A 24,184-nucleotide genomic window follows, 5' to 3' on the forward strand; every position below is an offset into this window, starting at 1 on the left:
TCTCCTGAATGCAGCAGCCAGGCTAATCTTTCTGTCCAGCTGCTACACCAATGCCTTCGCCTTGTGCCAGTTACTACACCTGTTACGGCACTCTGCCCCCCGAGCGCCAAGTGGGGTGCCCTGATCTTCCCGCACCCCACTGTCCCTGCCTACTTGCCTCGGCCCTGGCTAACCCCAGGCGGACAACTGGACGACGGTCCCTGCGCTGGCTAGGGACCTGGCGGCTGACAAGCAGGAACCTACCTAATGGGGGGAACAGAGTGCCTACAGGGGAGGCAGATGAATCAGACCAACAAAACTTACAAGGCTGGAGATGGAACTCACAGGCAACCTGGCAGGGTGCTGGATAGCAACTAGTGCTGACTGGGGCAGACTAGATTAGAGGCAAACAGAACCAACAAAAACAGACTTAATAATAGGGGACCAGAGGGAGCTGACCCACAACTAGGGACTGGCTGAGGCGACCCGCAGACAGACTGGCTAGGTGCATGCAGAACCAGTAACTGGCAATGAGCTCACTTCACTGCCAGTCTTTTAACCACAAGGTTCCGCCCAGGGGCGGAGAGTGGGAGGAGGCAACTCCGCCCACTGCTGTATAAGAAGAACGGAGGAGGGCGGGCGGCACCCTACGGGCGGACACGCCCATGCCGCCGCCCACAGCTGCTGGGATAACCTCGACACAGGGCTCCAGGCCGCCGGAGCGACGCGACGCGCTGTATGGTAACAACACCGATGTCCCGCCCCATACACTGATGCTTCTGCCCTGTTCCAGCCGCTACACTGATGTCCCCACTCCAAACTAATCATTACACTGATGCGTCCGCCCTGTGCCAATCACTACACCGATGTCCCCACTCCATACCAATCACTACACCGATGTCCCCACTCCATACCAATCATTACACTGATGCCTCTGCCCTGTGCCAGTCACTACACCTATGTCCTGCCCCATACACTGATGCTTTTGCCCTGTTCCAGCCGCTACACCGATGTCCCCACTCCAAACAAATCATTACACTGATGCCTCCGCCCTGTGCCAATCACTACACCGATGTCCCCACTCCATACCAATCATTACACTGATGCCTCTGCCCTGTGCCAGTCACTACACCTATGTCCCCACTCCATACCAATCACTACACCCATGTCCCCACTCCATACTAATCATAACACTAATGCCTCTGCCCTGTGCCAATCACTACACCGATGTCCCCACTCCATACCAATCACTACACTGATGTCCCCACTCCATACTAATCATTACACTGATGCCTCTGCCCTGTGCCAGTCACTACATTGATGTCCCCACTCCATACCAATCACTACACTGATGTCCCCACTACATACTAATCACAACATTGGTGCCTCCACCCTGTGCCAATCACTACACCGATGTCCCCACTCCATATCAATCACTACACTGATACCTCTGCCCTGTGCCAGTCACTACACCAATGCCCCACTCCACACTAATCACTGCACTGATGCCTTTGCCCTGTGCCAGTCAATACACCGATGCCCCCACCCCATACCAATCACTGTACTGATGCCTCTGGCCTGTGACAGTTGCTGCACCGATGCCTCCACCTTGTGCCAATCACTACACGGGTGCCTCCACCCTGTGCCAATCACTATACTGATGCCCCCACCCCATACCAATCACTACACTGATGCAACTGCCATGTGCTAGTCACTACATTGGTTGCTCATTCACTACAGAATACAATTTATAGTCATCACTCTCATCCATAAAGCTCTCCACAGTGCTGCGCGCCCCATATCGCAAAGTACCAATGGGTTCTCATGGCAGCCAGAAGTATATTAGGCCCCACCTCCTGCAGAGTCTAATAGGCTGCTGTCATAGGCTGTCATAGAAAGGACTATTTAAGTAATGCAGTGTACTATCCTAGGGATCAAACAATCGCATCCCCAAGTCTCCTTCAAGGACTAAAAAATTGTATTAAAAAAAAATCAATAAAGTTTAATTTAAAGACAAAAAATAAATATTCCTTTTTACCCACAAAAAGGTTTTAAATGGATTAAATACCAAAACATGTTTTTAAAAAAAGTAATATGTAATCAATATTACCCCATTTGTAACGACACAGACAATCAAAATATTTTGTTATTTATCTTGCATGGTGAACATTATAAAAATAATTCAAAAAAGTAAGGACAGACTTTTTTTTCCTTTTTTTTTGTTTGCCTCCCAAAAAATCCAAAAAAAGCATTCCAAAACTCACAAGTACCTCACACTGGTACCGATAAAAAAAAATGGTCCCTGCAAAAAAACAAGAACTTGCATAACTCCTTTACAGGAAAAATGAAAATGCTATGGATCTAGGAATGCAACAATGCAGATTCAACAGTTTTTCTTTAAAAATGTGTTTTTATTGTGCAAAAGTAGTAGCAAAATAAAAAGACCGATAGTAACTTGGTATCGCAGTAAAGGCTTATTCACACGAGCGTCACGGCCGGCCGATATACGCTACCGTGTGATGCACGGGGCGGCATACATGCTGTCGGGTGGAGGGAGACAGCCCTTCCCTCCCCCTTGCCGACTCTTAGCAAGGGGAGGAGGCAGGATGGGGCAGGAGCTATTGTGCTGAGCTCCCAACCCTCCCATTGCAAACAGCGGCAAAGGGGGGAGAGGAGAAGAGAAGGGGTCACGCTGCTAAACTCCCTCCCACGTCCCTTCTCCTGCAGCTGTCATTGGCTCCCGTAGGAGCCCCTCTAATGCATTGTAAACAAATGCATTAGAGGGGGAGCATATATCGGCCGGGGCATGAAAGCCCGGCCGATATACGCCCATGTGAATAAGCCCTAATTCTGCTGATCCAAGTGAGAAAATCATCATGTTATTTTTTACCATATGGTGAACGCTGTAAAAACAAAACTCAAAAACAATGGTAAAATTTCTGCATGTTGTTTTTATCACCCCCACCCCCCAAAAAAAATGTAATAAGAGTGGGGCCATTAAAAAATATAACTTGTCCCACTGAAGATAAGCCCTCATATGGCTGTCAACAAGTTATGGCTCTTGCAATGTGATGATGAAAATCCCTTGGTCGTTAAGGCACAAAATAGACTGGTCTCTAAGGGGGTTAAGAGTGGTGGAAACCAGGAACAAGATGATCCAATGCCAATGATCCCAGTAATCGTGAACAGGCCTTTGAAAAACTTAAAGCTCAGCTTCAGTATGTTTGGGTCAATGCTTAGTAATTGAAGCCACAACCCATGGATGACAGTGATGTTTCTTCACGCTCTTGTGGAGATACAACGTTGTCATTTCTATTAGATCAAAGAGTTGGTGGCATGAACCTATATGCAAGACTAGAAGGTCAGGTTCTCGCTGCAACGGACAGGGAGGTGACAGGCAGGACCAAGCATTTGGAAATGATATAACTGTCTCACCTCATGGACACAGCTGAACAGCTCCCAGTGAAAAGCACTGAGGTGATTGGCAAGATCTTCCGCCTCAATCCGATGAATATGAGAATCCTCCGGTGGCAACTGAACCTCTTCTGGTAAAGGAACCTAAAGACAGAAGAATTCTGATATGTCATCATTGAAACCACTAAAAGCATTGAAGTCTAGACTGCTCCTTCTTTGGATGTCATCAAAGATTTGCAGCATCACACCTAACTCAAGCCTGTACTGTACATACTGTAAGTCTTGAAGACTCGAAGAACTAGAAAGTCTTGGACCTTATTTTTCAGGTCACGTGTGAGGAGTATTCCGAAATGTCATAGTAAATCCTATATAACATGTTCCAAGCACAATTATTATTATAATCTACATTGGTAGACGCCCAATCTTTCTTATGTAACATCTCTATAGTCCCAGGGCTGATGTCAATGCAGGTTCTGAAAAATGTTCTTACCAAAGAGCGCAGCTCTTCTCGATTGCATGCAAATAGGTGGCTGTTTATACCCAGTGTGGTGAAGATACAACCATCGTCCGGCTTCAGGAGAACCTTGTCTGGGAAGACAGAAGAGAAGACTAAGCAATGGGAGAGTCATAAACTTCAGCCCATCCAATGGTGGTCAACATTATCCAATCTTTATAAAGTTACTAGTTATTAGTATTATTTATAGTACCAGTGTTTTAAGTGGCGCAATATGCCACTTATAATATAATATAGTGAATTACATCATCACATGTAACTCACTGAAGGACCTGTCATGACCGTTGGAGTTGGTCAAAATTTTGAAGGACCTGTGATGACGTCACCATCATGTGATCAAGGGCAGAGCTCAGAGCTCCAGCTGCTTGCTGAGGTGAAATCTGGCTGATATGAAGGATCTATGATGACATCAGCATCATGTGATCAGGGGCGGGGCATGTAGCTCATTCTCTTGATGAAGGACCTTTGATGGCATCGCGGTCATGTGATCAGGGGGAGCATGTAACTCACTCACTCAGTCACTCACAAACAAGGGTTCATTAGTACTTTGACTAGTTAGTAGTACAGTTAGTCCCCGACTTGCGAACAGGTTACATTCCAGGAGCCTGTTCGCAAGTCCGTTTTGTTCGCAAGTCGAACAAATGGTTGTATGGAGGGGATCGCGGGTGGATCCCACTCCATACAACGTCGGGTGCCGGCTGTTCTTACAGCGGGCACCCGGCGGGAGCAGTTCCGACGAGCCGTGGCGCTTGTCGGAACTGTTAACACTTTAAATACCGCTCTGACAGCGGTATTTAAAGTGTTAACAGTTCTGACGAGCGGCGCGGCTCGTCGGAACTGCTGCCGCCGGGTGCCCGCTGTAAGAAACAGCCTGCACCCGACGTTCAGGGGGCCCGTACAGCGTCCCACGATGAGATCGCGGGACGCTGTGCGGTTGCTAGGCAGCCGGGGACCTCCTGAAAGGCCCCAGGGCTGCCTATGCAGAGTGCCTATCAAGCGCACGGCTTGATAGGCGCTCTGCATAGACAGCCCTAGGGCCTTTCAGAAGGCCCCCGGTTGCCCAGCAGCCGCGATCTGACCGGACAGGCTTCTATCAGGCTTGATAGAAGCCTGCCTGGTCCCTGCACAGTATGATGTAATGCCATAGCATTACATCATACTGTGCTGTACAGATAGTTCGTATCTAGCGAAATTCGTAAGTCGAATGTTCGCAAGTCGGGGACTATCTGTATTACTTATTATAGTACCAGTGTTTCTGGTTACACAATGCGCCACTTATAATATAATATAGTGAATAACATCATCACATGTAACTCACTGAAGGACCTGTGATGACAGTTGCAGTTGGTCAAAATATTGAAGGACCTGTGATGACGTCACCGTCATGTGATCAGGGGCAGAGCATGTAACTCACTCATTCGATGAAGGACCTGTGATGACATCACAGTCATGTGATCAGGAGCGGAGCATGTAAATCACTCACTCATGGACAAGTGGTCGTTAATACTTTGACTTCAGCTCGATTTTGAAAGTTCTACCAATTTCAAACAATCTATTGCATGATGAGAGGTTTCTCTGAATTAATGTAACCCCGGAAAAAGCTTTATGAAGAGAACATTACACTGATCCAGACAAGAAAGTTGTCATGCCATTTTTACCAAATGATGAATGCTGTAAAAACAAAACGCCAAAACAATAGAATTTCTGGATGTTTTTTCCATCTCCACCCGAAAAAATGTAATAAAAGTTATACAACGCATTATATGTACCCCAGAGTGGTGCCATTAAAAAAATACAACTCGTCCCACTAAAAACAAGCCCATATACCGCTAGGTCAATGAGTTATGACTCTTGCAATGTGATGATGAAAATTACTTGGTCGTTAAGACACAAAATAGGCTGGTCTCTAAGGGGTTAAAGAGTGGTGGAAAACCAGGAACAAGATGATCGATGATCTGAAGCAAATACGTCCATGTGGAGGAGCCACAAGAAGTACAGAAATTGAGACTGCACTTGAAAAAGAAGAGCAAAAATTGCATGACTGAGTAGTAGAAAAACATGAATCCAGATTTCTGTTTCCCCAAGCTGATGGAAGATCAGAATTTGGTGCAAGCAGCATGAATTGATGAACCCTTCCTGTCAGCTGTGAAGAGTTCAGGCTGGTGGAGGTGGAGTAATGGACTGGAGAATGTTATCTTGCCACACCCTGGGTCCTCTTGATACCTGTGGAGGGATGCCATGACGAATTGCTGAAGGCCAAAAGAGCTCCAACGCACTACCTGATCGGTGTACCAAGCTGTGAGTAATACCTCCACCAGACTGTGTGCTGTAGACCAAAACTACCGCATTGCATACCATGTAGTGTGAGTTTTTTAAGTTCATTTGCACAGAGTAATAGTGATGTGGTTTTTGCTTTGATTGTGGGAATCATTCCTATTTTGCCTATAGGTTCCTACTTCAAACCACACTTGCATTGCTATATATAAAAGCTCAACTTTGGACCTTCTATGCATTTTTTCCCTACAGCTAACGGGGAACACCCCCCTCCCCAAATGCCATAACCGGAGCGTGCAATAATAAACATGCAGAATACGCTAAACCCTCCTCGCCAACGCACAATATACATTGATTTTTATCTACGTTTAATAAAGAAAAACTGCAGTACAAAGCAGACCTGCCCATTGTAATTATTCACCAGGGAGTCTTGCCGCCTTTCAATTCCCTTATGAATAATTTTATAGCCGGGCTGTTTCCTAGGCAGCAGCCAGAATAATATTGGCCTTTAGTAAAAGATGTGGCGGCGGGTGACAACGCTGGGTATCCAAGCTCTTCTAGTATGGAGTATTAGCACTCACCTGCAGGAAAAAGGCTCATGGCAAATGTTCGAACATGCTCTCAGCACATGTCATATATGGCAGCCATGTACATTGCCGGGTAGTGGGGTCTAATAGCATGGTATTGTAGGGGCCAAGGAGCTCTCCAGTAGGGGGCATTGGAGCATTTTAATTAATACTGCTTATTGTTATGGCCGTATATTTAAACGCAGCGTGTGCCATATTTCTCAACATGGTGCACCTGTGGAAGAAACCAGTGCCGCTTCCCAGCAAAGTCTTACCTTTCATAGCTACATCCCATCCATGGGAAAAGTCGCAGGATTTTCGTTTGCATGAATTTCTTTGTATTTATAAAGCGTCGCCTTTTGCGTGCTGTCAGCAAAATAGGTCTTTTCAACACAATTGCACCCAAGAAATGCCCCAACAGTGTACAGCGGGATTATGTGCATTAAGATACAGCAGGAAAAATGTCCCGTGTGAATATAGCCTGCGGATTGTGGTGCGGATCCGCTCCAAACTCCACATCAAAGTCTACATGTGAGGGTTTAAACAGATGAGCATGCTACGCCGCGATTTTACAAGTGGGAAAGTCTGATACACATGGCGCGGAGAATAGAACCCATTGATTTCAATTGGTGCGTCTCACTTTTTTTTGCGCCTTTTGTTTTCACAAGCACGAAAAATAGGACCTGCTCTATTTTGTGTATATTTGCACACCAAAGAGCCCCATAGAGGTCTATTCGAGGTGCGCAAACACGCACATCTGCACATGCGGGTATTCACTAAACGCTGGGCATACCCGTGATCACTAGCTAATTAACTTTTTAAATCAGGGCAGGGTGATTCCCCTGCCCACGTGAACTAGCGGTGCCTTCGCAAATACATATAGTATTTGCGCAAGCATACGCACAAGATATACTTGTTCACTGCACAAAAATATTGCGCAGGAGATAGAGCATATTGTGAAATAAGCTAATCTGTCAAAGCCTAGCTTCACCTGGGAAATTGCAATTTCGCAGTGAGAAAATCGCGGCAAAATCGTGTCTTTTTTCCCCGCGATTTATGAGCGGCAGCGCTTCTTTTTCTCGTAAAATGATTGCTGCCGCTCGCGATTTGTTTGCACGATTTTGCCATGATTTTTTATTGAAAGTCAATAAGACTTTCTAATGTTAAAATCGCATCGCATTGCAAGTTTTTTGCGATGCGATAAAAAGGAGCCTGCATAGGGATACATGGAAGATAAAAAAAATCTCACATCGCAGAAAGTTAGAGCATGCCGCCATTTTTGGTTCTCTCAACATCGCGTGTGTGAAAACATTGCAGATTGGAAGGAAACCATTGAAAATGATTGGTTTCATTATCTGCTTCTTTCACGGACTCTCGCATCTCGCCTTGTTCAGATGGTTGAATCCAACATGGATTTTCCCGAGAGGATTATGCCTCTAAAAACCACATAAGATGTCTTCAGCTGAAAAAGCTAATTTCTGGAATGGTTTTTAGATGCAAGTGCAATCCGTTTTTTAACGCATGCAACCATTAGAACCATAAATAAATGAAAACAGAGCCAGGAAGCAATTTTTTATTTACATGTGTGAAAACGCATTGAAAACATATAAAAATTGCGCATGAAAATTGCTAAAATGCAGGAAAATCATACGAAAAATAGGACTGATTTTTACTAATCAAATTCGCAATCATCCACATTTATATCCCCTTCTACTGCAGATTTTCCCCCCAATGAAATCCCCAGCAAGTCCACAGTAGTGCTGCTGCAACGGTTGCGACCAAAAAAATGCACTGCTAGAGTTTTAGTCACCGGGGATTCTCCATTGGTTTGCAGTGGATTTCCCGCTGAGGATAATCTGCAGCAGATCCGCCTTGTGTTGCCATAACGTTAGGCTACATTCACACTGGTGAATGCGATATCGGGCCAAGAAACCCGCCCGATATCGCGCTTGTCAACGTGCGTTTTACCCGCGGTTGTGAGGTGTTTTTCGTGCAAAAACACCTTGCATCACTTCTGTTGATTTGCAATCCTCCGGCGCTTGTTTCACGCACGTCGGAGGATCGGCAAGTGCTTCCCATTGATTTCAATGGGAAACCTTACATTGTATGAGATGTGTTTGACTGTACCATTGAAAACAATGGGCGATGCAGGCGCAAAAAATAGTCGTCAATTTTTTTCCTTCGCAGCATCGTTCAGGAGTATGCACCATTCAAAAGAATGGAGTTCATATTCACACGTGTTTTGTGCGTCTCATAAAGTGTAAGATTTGCGCTCGTGTGAATACAGCCTCAGGATTGCTGTTTAGGACTAGAATTTAGGCAGCATTTACCAGTAAAGCGCTGACTAGTCACTTGATAAAGGATGGCGATTGGCCGTGGTCACCGGCTATACGTCCTGTAATTTTATCATGGAGGCGATGGAATGGCACGCGATCAGATACGTACGGGTTATCTGATTAATGTAACAGCAGCTAATTTTCCGTCATACACAAAAGAGTTAACCTCCCCTTTTGAAGAGAATACTCCGCAGCCCCTTCAACTCTCTGTGACACATTGACAATCACAAGCATTGACAGGTTTCCACTTAGAAACTGAGGATTTTGCAGCACTCCCTCCGCCTCCGCCGCACGCATCTACCCAGGCAGCGCTGAGCTGCTAACATGCATGATCACGCTGTGACAACCCCTCCCTCCTATCACTCCACACACACAATCAATCACGTGGACCCATAGTGACAGGATCTCACTAGAAGCGACAGACTCCTACTCCAGCCATGCTCCCAACCCCCATGATCATCCCTCAGCTACCGCACTTCTACTACAAGCTAGTTACTAAAATCCCAATTAGAGAATCAGATAGAGAATTCTATAATATCTACTATATAGAACCTTCCCATCTATAGTCCTCATCACATGTGCAAAACAATACAAAGGAGCTCCTACGTGTTATTACATGTGCACCGAACACCCCATTCTTGGATGGGGTCGCTGAAAAGATCTCTACAGTACAGAGATAGATAGATAGATAGATAGATAGATAGATAGATAGATATGAGATAGATAGATATGAGATAGATAGATAGATATGAGATAGATGGATAGATAGATATGGGATAGATAGATAGATAGATAGATAGATAGATAGATAGATAGATAGATATGAGATAGATAGATAGATAGATAGATATGAGAGAGAGAGAGATAGATAGATAGATAGATATGAGATAGAAAGATAGATAGATAGATTGACTACCTTACAAAAATATTTGGACCCCCCTATCAGTATGATGGACTGTGTCTTATTAGCATGTCATGTGTCCTAAACCACGCTACATAAGATGCCGATCCTTGGAAGTGTCAGCCGTAGTTTGTAATAGGAACTGCAGGCTGTTGGATATACGGGATATACCGTTGCACACAAGCCGTCCATCATGAAGCTCAAAGCATCAATGGTGCAAGGAGTATTGTGATTGGACAGTTGAGTAATAGAAGAACGTTCTATCACAATACTCCATCTACAAATCAGCTGGCTGTACCTGGGTGTGGAGAACGCCTGGGGAATGCCTTTTGTCTGAGTGTGTTGTGCCAACAGTTAAGTACGATGGAGGTTCCGTTATGGTCTGTGGGCATTATACGTGGCATGGTCTTGGTCCCGTTGGTTGTGGTGACAAGAACCATGAACACAGAGGTGCACCCTGACATTCTATGTGGTAATACTCTGGGAATGGTTGGCAATACTTCCAACAAGTCAACGCACCTTGTCACAAATCCAGCGCTGTATTACATTAGTCTGAGGATATGGATGTCCCACAATTGGACCGACTGCAAAAAGTCCGAACCCTACTGAACATCTTTTAGAGTGACTGGAACGTCAGCTCAGGAAATATGAACCGTGTGCATCTTCTTTGAGAGAATTCACGAGACAGTTGCAGGATGAATGGAGGGAAATACCAGCTGAAGTATAGCAGACATTAGTAGATAGTATGTTTTGGAGAGTATCCAATGTTATGAGGACTGAAGGAGCCCCACTAATTATTAACATATGGAAATAAAAACTACTCTTCATTATTGCTCAGGTGCCCAATTACTTTTGATAGCTAGATACACAGACAGACAGGTGACATGCACATACATGAAGCACTCCATTCTTTATCTCACGTCTACAAGAGCCAGCACCACTTACCGCCAGCGCTGGTAACAGCGACCAAGATAAGAGGCTCCTCTCTTTGTCCTTGTTCTTCCGAATACTGCAGCTTCTCTGAAACTGAGCTGAGGATATCAGAAACGGATGCAGAGAGTCGACTCCGGATGGTAACGTATGAATGATCGGGCATGTAGACCCTGCAGAAGACTGGCAATAGAGAGAATTAGATTACTACAAGACAATAAGAAACGTGCTGGGCATCAGTGCCTGACATACAGTAGAGTAGTGAGTGCCAGGCAAGTGTCCGTAGAATATTACCACTCCCAAGTCAGTAGGAAGATACTACTACATTGTTTCCTGTTTGTCTGGACTAGGGTGATAGATCGCCACCAACTCCACACATAGTCTGTTAAAGACTCGTGTGTGCATTGTGTGGCCCGAGTGGTTCTGCTGCGGACATTCATCATCTGGGCATAGTTCAATGTGTATGTCCATTTTTCCATCTTTGTTTGTCCAGAACCGGAGGGCCACTTTTATAACATCTTGTTTCCATGAACTTCAACATTTCTCAGTAAACCAACATTGCTGTAGCTTGCCTTTCCTTCCACCAGGGCAAAGTTCTTATTTAGTACCCAAATGCGCTTACCAAAGCAGAGTGGCTTGTTGGCACACTGCCCTCACACCCAGCACCTGGGGCACATGGCCTCCGAGCACCCTTCTAGTTCCGTTGCGGAATCCCGCATAGGAATCCGGCCCTTACTGCGGCCGGTGACCCTGCGTACCTGTCTTCTTCCTTTTTGTGTACTGCGAATGTTCCAGCCGTCACACATGCGCAGTACAGAATTTCCTACAATCATGCGGGTACCCACAGCCAATCTGGAATTGACATTCTGGATAGGCTGGGGGTCGGACGGCTTCCAATGACTTCAATGGAAGCCGTCAGTGCAGAGCCCACACAGAAATGGAGAATGCTGCGATTTTTCATCCACGAGTGGAAACTGCACTGGTTTTTTCGCTCGTGTGCATGAAGAATCCCTTTTCCATTGCATTCTATGGGTGGCATTTGCTGCGGAGTCGAGAGGCAGACGCCGTTCTGGATTCCGCAATGCAAATCAACCCGTGAGGCCTTAGAGTACGTTCACACGTAGCTGAGATGGTGCGGATTTCCCACCAAAATCTGCATCATTTCCATGCCAAAAACACATCAAAATTGGTGGTGTTGGCGCAGATCCACAGCTGATTTCCCCCTTTCAGTAGAAGGCGTGAACTCTGCTGCAGATCTGCACCAGCATCAGCATCAAAATCCACAACAATGGTGCAGATTTTGATGCGCATTTTGGTGTGGATTTTCCGCTGTGGAAGTCTATGGAACGCACATGGAAGTCTACTGAGTGTGCTCCGTTTTATTGGTGCACCCATTGACTTGAATGGGTGACTGTCGTCCAAGAACTTGGTCCAGAATAGGTCATGTTGCAATTCCTCTACAGTTCGTGTAGAAAAATGCATGTCTGTATAACCCTATGGACTGTAATGGGTTAATGTGCTGCCCATGTGCAGTCCATTGCAAAAACAGACCGGACATGGAAAAAAACCTTATTCTGCTTTTAGATACACTAATTTGTAAAAGTGTATTACAATGTAGAACTGGGACTTGAGTTGACCTTACTGGAGATGAAGACTAGTCGATTTATATAGAAATACTACAAAGCAGGACGCACCCTTATATATATGTACCCTCTAAGTATTTATATACTCAATCCCACCCTGTAAACTGAAAAACGGCTATAATCTGAAGAACAATGAGAGGGGGATGGTAGTTCTAGTCTAGACTTGTCACCCTGTATCTACTCAACCCCTGTAGGCTGTTACTGCAACTAAATCCTTACCTCTACCATCATCCAGACCTGCAACTTGTACTGTAACCCGAATACTGAGGACATTTATGCAAAAGTAGAAATAATGTCTTCCTTGGGTCATAAATGACCATTGCAGTAGAGTCTGGCTATCCGCCAGGACGGTACTGATGCAGCCAATGCATAGGACATAGAATTAATAGGCCTATAAAAACGGTCTGCTCTTCCTTCCCCGAGATGACGTAAAGAGTAATAAAATGGCCATAACTCCCGGTTTTATAGGAAAAAGCCTGGAATGCTATACCGCATAGGCTAACGGCTTGTTCCAATAAGTAGATATAGACATTCAACTACAGTTGGCAGTTCCCACTGATTTCAACATGATCTATCCAAAAGAAGTCTCCAGACAATACAAGGATCCAACAAGTTGCATTTTCCCTCTCCGACCCCGTGTTTCCCCCAGAGGAATCTGCCAGCTGCTTTTCCTCCCCCCTTTAGAAATAACACATGCGTTCACCCGAGCAAGACATCCATATTTATGGAGGAGCTATTAAGGGTCTACTGCCAGCTTTATAGGCATGGTCTTAGCCACACTGTCCAAAGAGTGCAAAAAGAGGAAACTTACTCTCATCAGAGCCCCTGAATGCCACCCGAGGCTGCAAGCACGAGTCAATCCGACGGAAATGTCTGAAAAGAGGCTTGACTTGTTTGGAGCAAGGAGCGGCGCTGCCATCTGTGAGCCTGAAGATGAGACATTGTGACATGAGAGCCCTCTCCCAATTTTACAGATACTGACTTTATTAACCCTTATCCCCTGCAGTCAGTTTTGGTCTTCCTGACAAGGCCCCATTATTCGAATCTGACATGTGTCACTAAGTGGTTATAACTGTGGAATGCTTTTACTTATGCAAGCGATTCTCACAGCAGTTTTTCATAACACATTGTACTTTATGTTAGTGGTCAATTTTGCTTTTGCTTTTTAGTTGTTTTTTTTTTTTATCCTAAATTTACAGAAAATTTTCAAAAATTGGCAATTTTCAAACTTTGGATTTTTCTACTTGTAAGACAGATAGTCATACCACTTGAAATAGCTAATAAATAACATTTGCCATAGATTCGCAGTATGTTGGAACCATTTTGAAAGTGTCCTTTTATTTATTTGGTACGTCAGAAAGTGTGTAAGTATTTGGGCAATTTTTCTAATTTTGATAAAATTACCAAAATCTATTTTTTAAGGGACCAATTTATACCTTAAGTGACTTTGAGAGGCCTATATATCAGAAATCCCCATAAATCACCTCATTTTAAAAAGTGCACGCCTCAAAGTTTTCAAAACGGCACTTACAAATTCTGTCAACTCTTTAGGAACTAAAGCAAATTGGAGGTTAAATTTGAAAATATCTGTCTTTCAAATTTTCGGATTTTAATACGTAATTCTGACATTTGTTTGTTTTTTATTTTTTGGAATCTGTTCACAATGCGGTATAAGGCCTTAGTCACACGGGCGTTTTTTCGCGCGATTTGCGGATCGCATGACGGATGCGCATCCGCAAATCGCGTGACCGGGGCCAAAAAAATCGCCCGAAAAATCTGCTCCTAGCCGCGTTTCATTAGAAACGGGCTGGAGCTGTCCAGCGCATTGCATTCAATGGAGCCGGCAATACAGCCGCCTCCATTGAAAGCAATACGCTGCGGGCGAGCGCAGGATGAATTGTCGGGAAGGGCTTAAATATATAAGCCCTTCCCTGCAATTCATCCAGAAAAGTGTTAAAATAAAAAATATATATATACTCACCTTGTCCCGGCAGACGGAGTTCAGAGCGGTCGGCCTGCAGTGGGTGTGAAGGGGGTGTGAGTCAGACTTGCCTCTGATTGGCTCAGCGCTGAGCCAATCAGAGGCAGGGCTGACTCACACCCCCTTAACACCCACTGAGCCAATCAGGGGCAAGTCTGACTCACACCCCCTTCACACCCACTGCAGGCCAGCCGTTCTGAACTCTGTCTGCCGGGACAAGGTAAGTATATATATATATATTTTTTTTACACATTTCTGGATGAATTGCAGGGAAGGGCTTATATATTTAAGCCCTTCCCGACAATTCATCCTGCGCTCGCCGGCAGCCCATTGCTTTCAATGGAGGCGGCTGTATTGCCGGCTCCATTGAATTCAATGGGCAAACATCGTTCTTCTCTGCCACAGCTGTTACAGCTATGGCAGAGAAGAATGATTTGTCTTCTATATGTTCTCAATGGGGTCGGCGCTGCTGCCGCCGGCTCCATTGAGCGCATATAGAGAAGAGAACAGGAATCGCAGATCGCAGATAGGTGCGATCTGCGATTTCTGTTCTATAATTTATCGGACGAGTGCATACAAAGCGCTCATGTGTCCGATACCATTGCAAAGCAATGGTTTTTAAAAATCGCCGGACGCATGCGCATGCACAAATCGCGTGAAAAAACGCCCGTCTGACTAAGGCCTAACTGATGTTATCCTTATTCTGCAGATCAGTGAGGTTGTGGCAATACCAAATTTGTGTATGTGTGTGTGTATATATATATATACACACATATATGTATTTTTATTGCTCTGATGAGTCTATTCTGAGCGCTTTGTCACTGTAGTCTAATGCTAGAGAGCCCCTTTAATAGTTCAATACAGCTTTATTTTTGGGCCAAATTTTAGACAAACCTTTGATTTAGAATGCCCTCTCTGGTAATATGGTCTCCTTTACGTAGTATGAAAGGAGTGATATTAACCCCTTAAAGACATGGCCTATTTTGGTCTTAAGAGCCAAGCCTTATTTTTCAAATCTGACATGTCTTTTTTTTTTGCAGATTTTCTATTTAAACCCATTTTTTTCTATAACATATCTGGAGTTACGGGAGAAACAAAACTCAGGATTTATTACCCGGATTCTGCAGTTTTTAGAAATACCGCATATGTGGACGTAAACTGCTGTTTGGCCCAGAATCGAAGGAGCTGTATTTGGCTTTTGGAATGCAGATTTTGCTGGAATAGTTTTCAGACCCCAAGGTACCCCATTTTATTAACTGGACCCCTCAGGGAATTCATGGGAGGGTGTAGTAAGTGTTTTGGCCTCACAGGTGTTTTATGATTTTTTTAATTATTCGATTTGAAAATGAAAAATTCTATTTTTTCCAGTAATATGTAGATTTAGCACCAGATTTTTTTATTTCTACCAGGGGCAAAAGGAGAAGAAGCACCTCACAAAGTGTTACCCAATTTCTCCCAAGTATGAAAATGCCCCATAAGTGGATGTAAACTGCTGTTTGGGCACATGGCAGGGCTCAGAAGGGAAGGACCAGCATGTGGCTTTATGTACTGTATAAGCTGTGCGGAGTTCATCAGGGTAAAACATAATGGTGGTTCAATGCAATAATAACATTCAAATTCCAGACACGTGTGGTATATCTTTAAGCAGGGTTTTATGCCAGGCCGGGTTGTTTAGGGCACATTTCGCAGTGATAAACAGTGTCCTTCGTTATCCCTCGTTTGTAATAGACTCTGCGCCTCTTTTGGGTCCTTCGCTTCTTACTAGTGGAAGGAATTTCACTAGGAAAGTGTTGCCCTGGTACAATACGTGTGGCCTTGCTTCCAGAAGTACTGGCCTTTCCCCCAAATATTAGGGCCTTGATGACCTTATCCTGGAATTCAAGAAAGTCTGGCCGGCACATCGCTAGAGCATGTAGGCATTATACAGCGCCACCTAGAATATGTGCATGGCCAGTTTTTCATACCACCCTTTTTTTCCGCATGACATTGTACGGGCCGAGTACTTGATCTGATAGGTCAACCCCTCCCGTGCACCCATTGTAGCCAAGGATGCAGTCTGCCTTGGGGGTCTCTGTACTGGTACCTTGTACTGGGCAGGGGGTACTGCTATGACAGTATATAGTGCTCAACATAAGGACAACCCTCTTGTCCTTATACTTGACGCACAATACTTTGTCGCTGCATAGTACCCAGCTTTCACCCCGTCTGAGAATTTGCCCAAAGCTTTTCTGTTAGATTCTAACAGTGCCACTTGCCACCATTTTCTGGAAGCAAGGCTATAGAATAGGGGAACACTGGTGTAAAAATTATCCAGGTAGAGGTGGTAACCCTGGTCTAGTCGTGGGGGCACCAATTCCCATACACCTTTTCCTGTAATTGCTAGCAAGGATGAGGGGGCATTATGGGGACTCAGTTCTGGTGTCCTTCTCTTCACAATTCTGGAACTTATGGATGTACCCTGATGTGCTCTCGCACAGCTTGTACATTTTCATGCCATATCATGCCCTCTTACTGGGCAGGTACTGGCGCAATCAAAGCCTCGCTTTGAAATGTGTCGGGGACTCACTAACAGAATTTTTTTCTCATGTTTGCACGCCTGGGCAAACTTAACATTAAAATTCTCTATTCCTGGCCTGATTTTATATAAGCGATCGTAATTGGGGTCAACGTTGGGTGGGCATGGCGTATTGTCATTATAATGAAGAATTTTATGACCGCTTCAAAATGCACTCTTGACATACCCATGCAAAACATTGGGGTGTGGTATAAAACATCCGCGCTCCACTAAGCCCTAATTCTTGGCTTCTTTAGTAGCTCCAGACATAATATAAATTAGTTTGGTTAACAATGTGAGCAATAAAATCAAATGAAAAAAAAAAACTTTAAAAAGTCCACCCCTCTGAGCCCTTTTGTATTAAATTGTATCCCTGAGTTCCCAGTAAAGTCAAGGATCTAGGGTCTGAAATTTTCTGGGGTAATCCGTGGAGCATCAGATGAATCGGAGTCCTCTAAAGTGGCAGTTGTTGGACGCCTTCTCGGGGGTACAGGGAGTTCAGACTTGCTTGATGATGAAGAGGACAATGCCAGAAAAGTGGGGTCATCCTTACAAGCTGAGTTTGACTCAGATGCAAAAACTGCGTAAGCCTCCCCCCAAAAATGCTGAAGATAGGTCATCAATATCTTAGTCCCAGAAAACCCCCTTAAAGTATAAAATACTAAAAACTACAGCCTTTCTGAAATAAGGACCAGGACCATTACTGTTAAATGCTAAGCATTAGTAGGTGCTACAAAAATAGGGCTTACATATGACTTCCCTACAGTATCTGAAGACTTACATCAGAATACGATGGCAGTACGAATGCCGATTTAGGCAGATATTCCAACTTAAAGTATAGGCAACAGAAGCGTAAAGTCAGAGAATTCGTTCAAGTATTCTCAATGAGGGACCATAAAACCCTCAGACATTATGTTATCACCGATTATAAAACGGGAATAAAAGTGATTTATTCTACCTGAGTTCAGCCGTCTCCACCAATCGATGCAACCTGATGACATTCCCCTCCAGCTGCGGAATGTTCGGAGCATCCCGCATCACCAGGACGTAGAAATCCTGCCATCAATCAAAGCATTATTGAGGAGGAAAACGGATGAAATGTTTCTCGAAATTCTAATTCTTCCTTCATTCTTGCGCTAATCCCGTGTGAGCTGTTGACCTCTCATCCCATGTGTATATATGTATGGATCTTTCAGGTGCATTTGACCATGAGACCTCAATTACACAAATGATTGACCCTTTAACCCAATTCTGTCAAACTGATGTCTTGTCCGTCGCATACAGCCGCCTGCCACTTGGAAGAATCTGAATTCCATACAGAGCCCATTGTTCTGAACCAATCTGCGCCCCGCATGCATTATTTTACAGCCTGCCTTCTGATTGTGAAGTTGTTTTTCAGACGTGGGTAGAAAAATAGCAAAATTAGTTTAATCTTTCCATAAATACACGGAAAATAATGTAATGTATAGCTCAGTGAGTTTTCATGCCGCTACTGTGGGGCAGTGCCATGTAGAGACGATAACCATGGTTTAGAAAATCACCGTATGGGTACGTTCACACGTAGCGGAAATAGGGCGGATTTTCCGCATTGACACCGAAATTCGAAATACAACCGCATCAATGACTGCGCCAAAATTTGCAACTTAGGTGCGGATTTCTATGGAGGTCTTCAGCAGAAAATTGAAAGGGTGAATTCTGCTGTGAAACCGCATCAAAAACTGGGTCAAAATCCAGAATAAGGCTAGTTTCACACAGACGAGGGCGAAATCGGACCCGAAATCGCAATTTCCACCGTGTAAAAGCCTTGTGGATGCGAGGTGTTTTCATGTGAAAGCAGACTTGCATCGCTATGGGGAATCCCTTTATCCTGGTGGGAAGAAGGGATTCCCCCTGCTGCGGTTGAAGGGATTTCCCCTGTCACGGCTGAACGGATTCCCCCTGCCGGGGCTGAAGTGATTACCCCACCAGGCATGAAAGGGATTCCCTCTGCTGCGGCTGTCGCAGGGCGGGATTTATCTTCCCACTGTCTTTTTCAAACTTGAGCGCTATGGCGCTGAGTTTGGATGGGCCAAAAAACACTCGTTCATGCGCAACTATGCGCCGTAGCGGTAAGCATAGTTGCACATACGACCATGTCTTTTTGCCCTCATGGTGCGAATTTTAACAGGGTTTTTTTTTTTTTACACGGTTTTGGTGTGGATTTCCGCTATGGAAAATCCACACCATTTCTACAACTTGTGAACACACCCTATGGTGGGCCACAGAAAGCAGCTGCCACCACTTTCTTATAAAAGCTGTCTAAAAGAAAGTCTCTTTGTTGTCATAGCAACCAATCACAGCGCAGCTTTCATTTTACCTCAGCAGTATAAGAAATGAAAGCTGCGCTGTGATTGGTTGCTATGGGCAACAAAGACAGATTTTCATGTGCGTGTGGTGGCGGCTAATCTTCTGTGACCACCCAGAGGCATGAGAATGGAGTACAAGTGTGCCCAAGCTATTTGACTCCATACTGATGCGTTGAGGAGTCGTTTACATCAGGGTTTTGCTTTCTGTTTTTAACCGATCTGTTTTTCTTAAATGAAACTGATAGCAAAACGGAATTAAAGTGAAACTGAACGGAAACCATAGTTTCTGCTTTTCTTAACAGATTCAGTAGACAGATTTGTAAAAAAAAAACGGACAATTTCTATCGGTTTGTTTCCATCTTGTTCCGTTTACGTCCGTTTTTAATGCCTTTCTTCCGTTCCGCGCATGTTCATTTACAAACAGTAAAAAAGAGAAAAATGGCTCTGTAACCAATGAATGAGGTCAGCGTTCACCTGTATAGGCTGACGGCGCAACCCACATGACAGCCGGTAAGGCAGCCGCAGCCCCTCCGGAGGGAACGGACAAGCCGACCTCGGAAATCACAGGGAAGGCAGGAGGTGATAGGGCTCTGAGAGGTCTGAGGAAAGCCCCGACCAGACACAAAAAAAGCGTCGCCCTAATAACGTTTCCTTCTTTACTCCCGGACAGGATCCGCCGTGGCGGCCAGATTCTTTTTCTGCTTATTTAAAAACAGATCCGTTAAACGGACAACAAAGCCAGAACCAAACAAAAACTTTCCGTTCACTTCTATCATCCATTAACTATAATGTTAAAAGAAAGGGTCCTTTTCGTTTGCTTTCTGTGTTTTTAGTGAAGAAAAAAAGGTCTGCGGTCTGCGCTATTCTTTGCTGTTTAAAAAAACGGAAAGCAGAACTGATGTATAACTGAAGTTTAGAAAATCCAATTGAATTGCTTTTTTCCCCCCATTTTGCTGCTTCTCTGCAGAATGGAAAACAAAATTGCTGACGTAAACGATCCCTGAGGCACCAAAAGAGAGAGCGTGGATCCATAATGCGCTGTAGGTGCAGACCTGGGCAGCACAGATCGTCAACCCTGCAGTGTACATGCTGTCTCATTGTAAAGGGAGCAGGACATTCACGCAGTGTTAGCCATGTATACTGTGTATATATATATATATATATATATATATATATGTATATATATATATATATATATATATACACACCAACAGTCATGACTTATAAGTGTTATGTATTCAAGGGTAATTAAACTTTTAGAAAACGTTTGGCATGTCATAATGACATTGAAAGTTTTGATCTGTGACGTTCCAAGTGCTAAGACCGCCGCCGATCACTAAAACGAAGGCTCAGCTGCACGCTGTGCCTCCTTGACTGTGACGAACAACCTGTGTATGGTCTCACACTGCTCCGAGAAGAGCTGAAAAGAGCCAATTCTGTGGCTAGGGAATAATCTTGGCATACCCCTGTTAAGCTCATTGGGAACTGTATACATCTGTCTGCAGTGTGCTCCCTCTGGTGGTGGCCTCAGCTAAGCTCAATGTTATCATTTTACTCAATGTCAACGTGAAGGGAAGCAGAGCAGTCCAGAGCTCTTACTCCTCTCACCAAGGCCTACAGCAGAGGCATGGGTGACCTCTCTAGTAGGTACGCCACTGGCTGTGCCCATGTATTTGTGAGAATGCGTCTCTATCAGCACATTTTAGTGGTCTTCTCTAACCTTGATAAGCTGGAAAGTCTTCTCTTCTTCTTGTAGAGAGTCCTTGTAGGTGTCCAGTAGATGAAGAAGGCCACAGAGCACAGCCTGCTTCTTTTGTACAGCATCGCTTCCTTCCCATGTTGGAGAGGTATGTCGACTACAGCCGCAGAAAGTGTTCATATTAAGGAAAATGATAACCATAAGAGGAAAGTGGAAGAGAAGTGTTTATGCATCAATGGGATCTCCTCTACTTGTAAAGCAGCTTCACGAACACCTCTTTTGCGCAAAAAATTACAACTTTCCCATTTTACGTTAGTCTCACTACTTTTCCAAAAGGGTTGAGAGTTACAATATTGCGTGGCCTCCCGTGGCTCGATAGATATAGTATTATTGACGCCAGAAACTGTTGCGTTTTAGTCCAGCGTACTTTGCATTAAGTATGACGTAAGAAATGCTGATCTTAGTACATCCCCCCCAATGCTACAGCACTAACGTACAGACAAACACTGGAAGGATATTACTGCTGCAGCTGCACCAGGAGCTCCTCTGTGGGTATAAATAAGGTGTGGGTCAGTATAAAATCATCCAGCGCCAATTCTGGTGAAAGAGAAAAGAAGGAACATGTGAGCTTGTATCAATGTGCACATATTTGGCACTGTTCTAATACTGTAATCTATCACATTGTCTGATCACCAGTTATGAAACACAAATATGTACCCGTAGTGTGTGCCCTGGCATGTCATAGTCTGCGAAATTCGGCACACCCAATGATAACATGCACAGAAGTCGGCTACCTGATATATCATTATAAATACTACAGCCATGCATATAAACATCAGGAGATGGCGGTGACTGATACTGCTACATCACATAACTGCAAAGCACTGTGTGATCCTGTCCAGTAATCTGCAGTGAGGAGATCTCCAGACATTACACAGAAAGCTAGCGCTGTGTGATCCTGCCCGGTAATCTGCAGTCAGGAGATCTTCAGACAATATAGAAACCCAGTGCAGCGTAATCCTGCCCGGTAATCTGCAGCCAGGAGATCTCCAAACATTATTTAGAAACCCAGCGCTGTGTGATCCTGCCCGGTAATCTGCAGCCAGGAGATCTCCAAACATTATTTAGAAACCCAGCGCTGTGTGATCCTGCCTGGTAATCTGCAGTCAAGAGATCATGACATTACACAGAAACCCAGCACTGTGTGATCCTATTCGGTAATCTGCAGTCAGAAGATCTCCAAACATTATTTAGAAAACCAGCGCTGTGTGATCCTGCCCGGTAAACTGCAGTCAGGAGATCACTGGACATTACAGACACCCAGCACTGTGTTATCCGGCCCAGTAACCTGCAGTCAGGAGATCTTTAAACATTATTTAGAAACCCAGCGCTATGTGATCCTGTCTAGCACTATGTGATTCTGCCCAGTAATCTGCAGTCAGGAGATCACCAGACATTACATAGAAATCCAGCGCTGTATGATCATGCCTGGTAATTTGCAGTCAGGAGATCACCGGACATTATATCGAAACCTAGAGCTATGTGATCTCGTCCTGATGTTCCACAGTCAGGAGATCACCGTAGATTATATAAAAACCTGTAAGAGGGTCAGTTCTGCATGTGGGCATTGACCCTTATTACTCAATCCCACGTAAGGTTGGTGCAGTGAGGAGGCAGACAACAGCAGTAAAGTTGAATTTACTGTAGCAGGAGGCACAAAGCTTAATGGTTACAGGGGCAATTACGTACTAAGCTTGATAGTTACTATTGACAATGTTACAGTCGTTCTTATAGGGCACACTATATTGGTTACAGTCTTTGTTAATATCACAGGGCAACACACTTGAGCAGAACATACATGGGTACCTTGGGTTGGCACTCTCACAGCCTTTATTGAGCCCAAAAGTGGACTGAAAGCACCCCAATTGTCCAAGGACACTGCTGGCAAAGGGTTCAACTCAGACCCCAATAGTCCTAAGCAAGGCCCCAGCTGACACAGGTCAATCACCCAACAAGATCAGCAGATCTAAGCGAGCTCACTAGATAAACCCGACTCCACTTACACAAACCAGGTCGGACAATGGTTGCAACCTGCATCCAGTCTTGTGTAGTTGACAGGGTCACCTGACACATGCTGTGCACTTTGCAGCCCCAAATATAGTCTCTGCCTCTGCCCTCAATGGAACCCATACGGTGCCCCGTTCCAGCATCTGTAGCTGTGACCAGAGAACACTGTGCCCGTGGTACCCATTGTTAACCATACAGAATTAACACAACCAGAGGTCTAAGGAAGCCTGTAGTATACCAGTGATGCCCGTGGGCCAGGATACTGCTAGCGCTAAAGGTGCATTCACATGGGGTGCTAAAAACCACAACAAATCCGCCTTTACCACATATGTCGCTTCTTTTACACACATGTTTTTGCCAATAATATTTTCGGCGCAGTTTTTACGGCATCCACACCGCCCGGTATGACTGCACCCACGCCAGGCTGTTACGTGATTCCTGATCACTTTTGTTGATAATATTTTTTCTCTGAGCAAAGGATATTCATTTTCTATAGGCGAGGACGGCACAGTGGCACGTGCCACGCGATATCCGGGCAAACCTTTGTGCGACTTGCTGTCATGCGACTGTTTCAGGGCTACAATGTGTCTGATGAAAACACCAAATCACTGGCATGTCGCAGTCACACGTGACTTACTTTCATGGCACAATTCTGCAGCCATTCGCCTCCAAACTCGCTCTCTGGTACGTTGGGTCCTGCCACCAGCTCCATCCTTCTCCTCTGCTCGCTTCTTGAATTTTACCCAAAGGGCTCACACGCGCTCCTGACCACGTTTTTAAAGTGCCAGTGTATACCTAAGTAAGGGCCCTTTTACACGGATGATCTGTATGGCGCAGATACCGGACAGCTTGTCCCAACGATAATCATGTTTTACACAGGAACAAGCATTGCTGGGTGAATGGAAGGAGAGCGGGCCGGGTGGGGATCATTCAAACTCGTCAGCCTCCATTCACATTAAACAGGCAGTTGTGCCTAAATTA

At 44.8% G+C, this 24,184-nt stretch overlaps 1 protein-coding gene across 3 annotated transcripts in view; it reads right to left on the reverse strand.

Moving 5' to 3' along the window:
* Positions 1 to 24,184, reverse strand: part of RAPGEFL1 (Rap guanine nucleotide exchange factor like 1) — a 56,624-nt gene that overhangs the window by 16,824 nt on the left and 15,616 nt on the right. For 2 of the 3 annotated variants that reach the window (XM_066587563.1, XM_066587564.1), the window contains exons 3-9: positions 21,655 to 21,733; positions 21,158 to 21,308; positions 18,051 to 18,148; positions 13,369 to 13,484; positions 10,930 to 11,097; positions 3,884 to 3,981; positions 3,415 to 3,537 (exon numbers count right to left, since the gene is read on the reverse strand). In XM_066587563.1, coding sequence (XP_066443660.1) covers positions 3,415 to 3,537; positions 3,884 to 3,981; positions 10,930 to 11,097; positions 13,369 to 13,484; positions 18,051 to 18,148; positions 21,158 to 21,308; positions 21,655 to 21,733 — 833 coding nt within the window. The remainder of the gene's footprint in view (positions 1 to 3,414; positions 3,538 to 3,883; positions 3,982 to 10,929; positions 11,098 to 13,368; positions 13,485 to 18,050; positions 18,149 to 21,157; positions 21,309 to 21,654; positions 21,734 to 24,184) is intronic. The other variant, XM_066587565.1, reaches the window with a different exon arrangement.

Source organism: Eleutherodactylus coqui, chromosome 13 (genome assembly GCF_035609145.1).
Source record: "Eleutherodactylus coqui strain aEleCoq1 chromosome 13, aEleCoq1.hap1, whole genome shotgun sequence".
Lineage (NCBI taxonomy): Eukaryota > Metazoa > Chordata > Amphibia > Anura > Eleutherodactylidae > Eleutherodactylus > Eleutherodactylus coqui.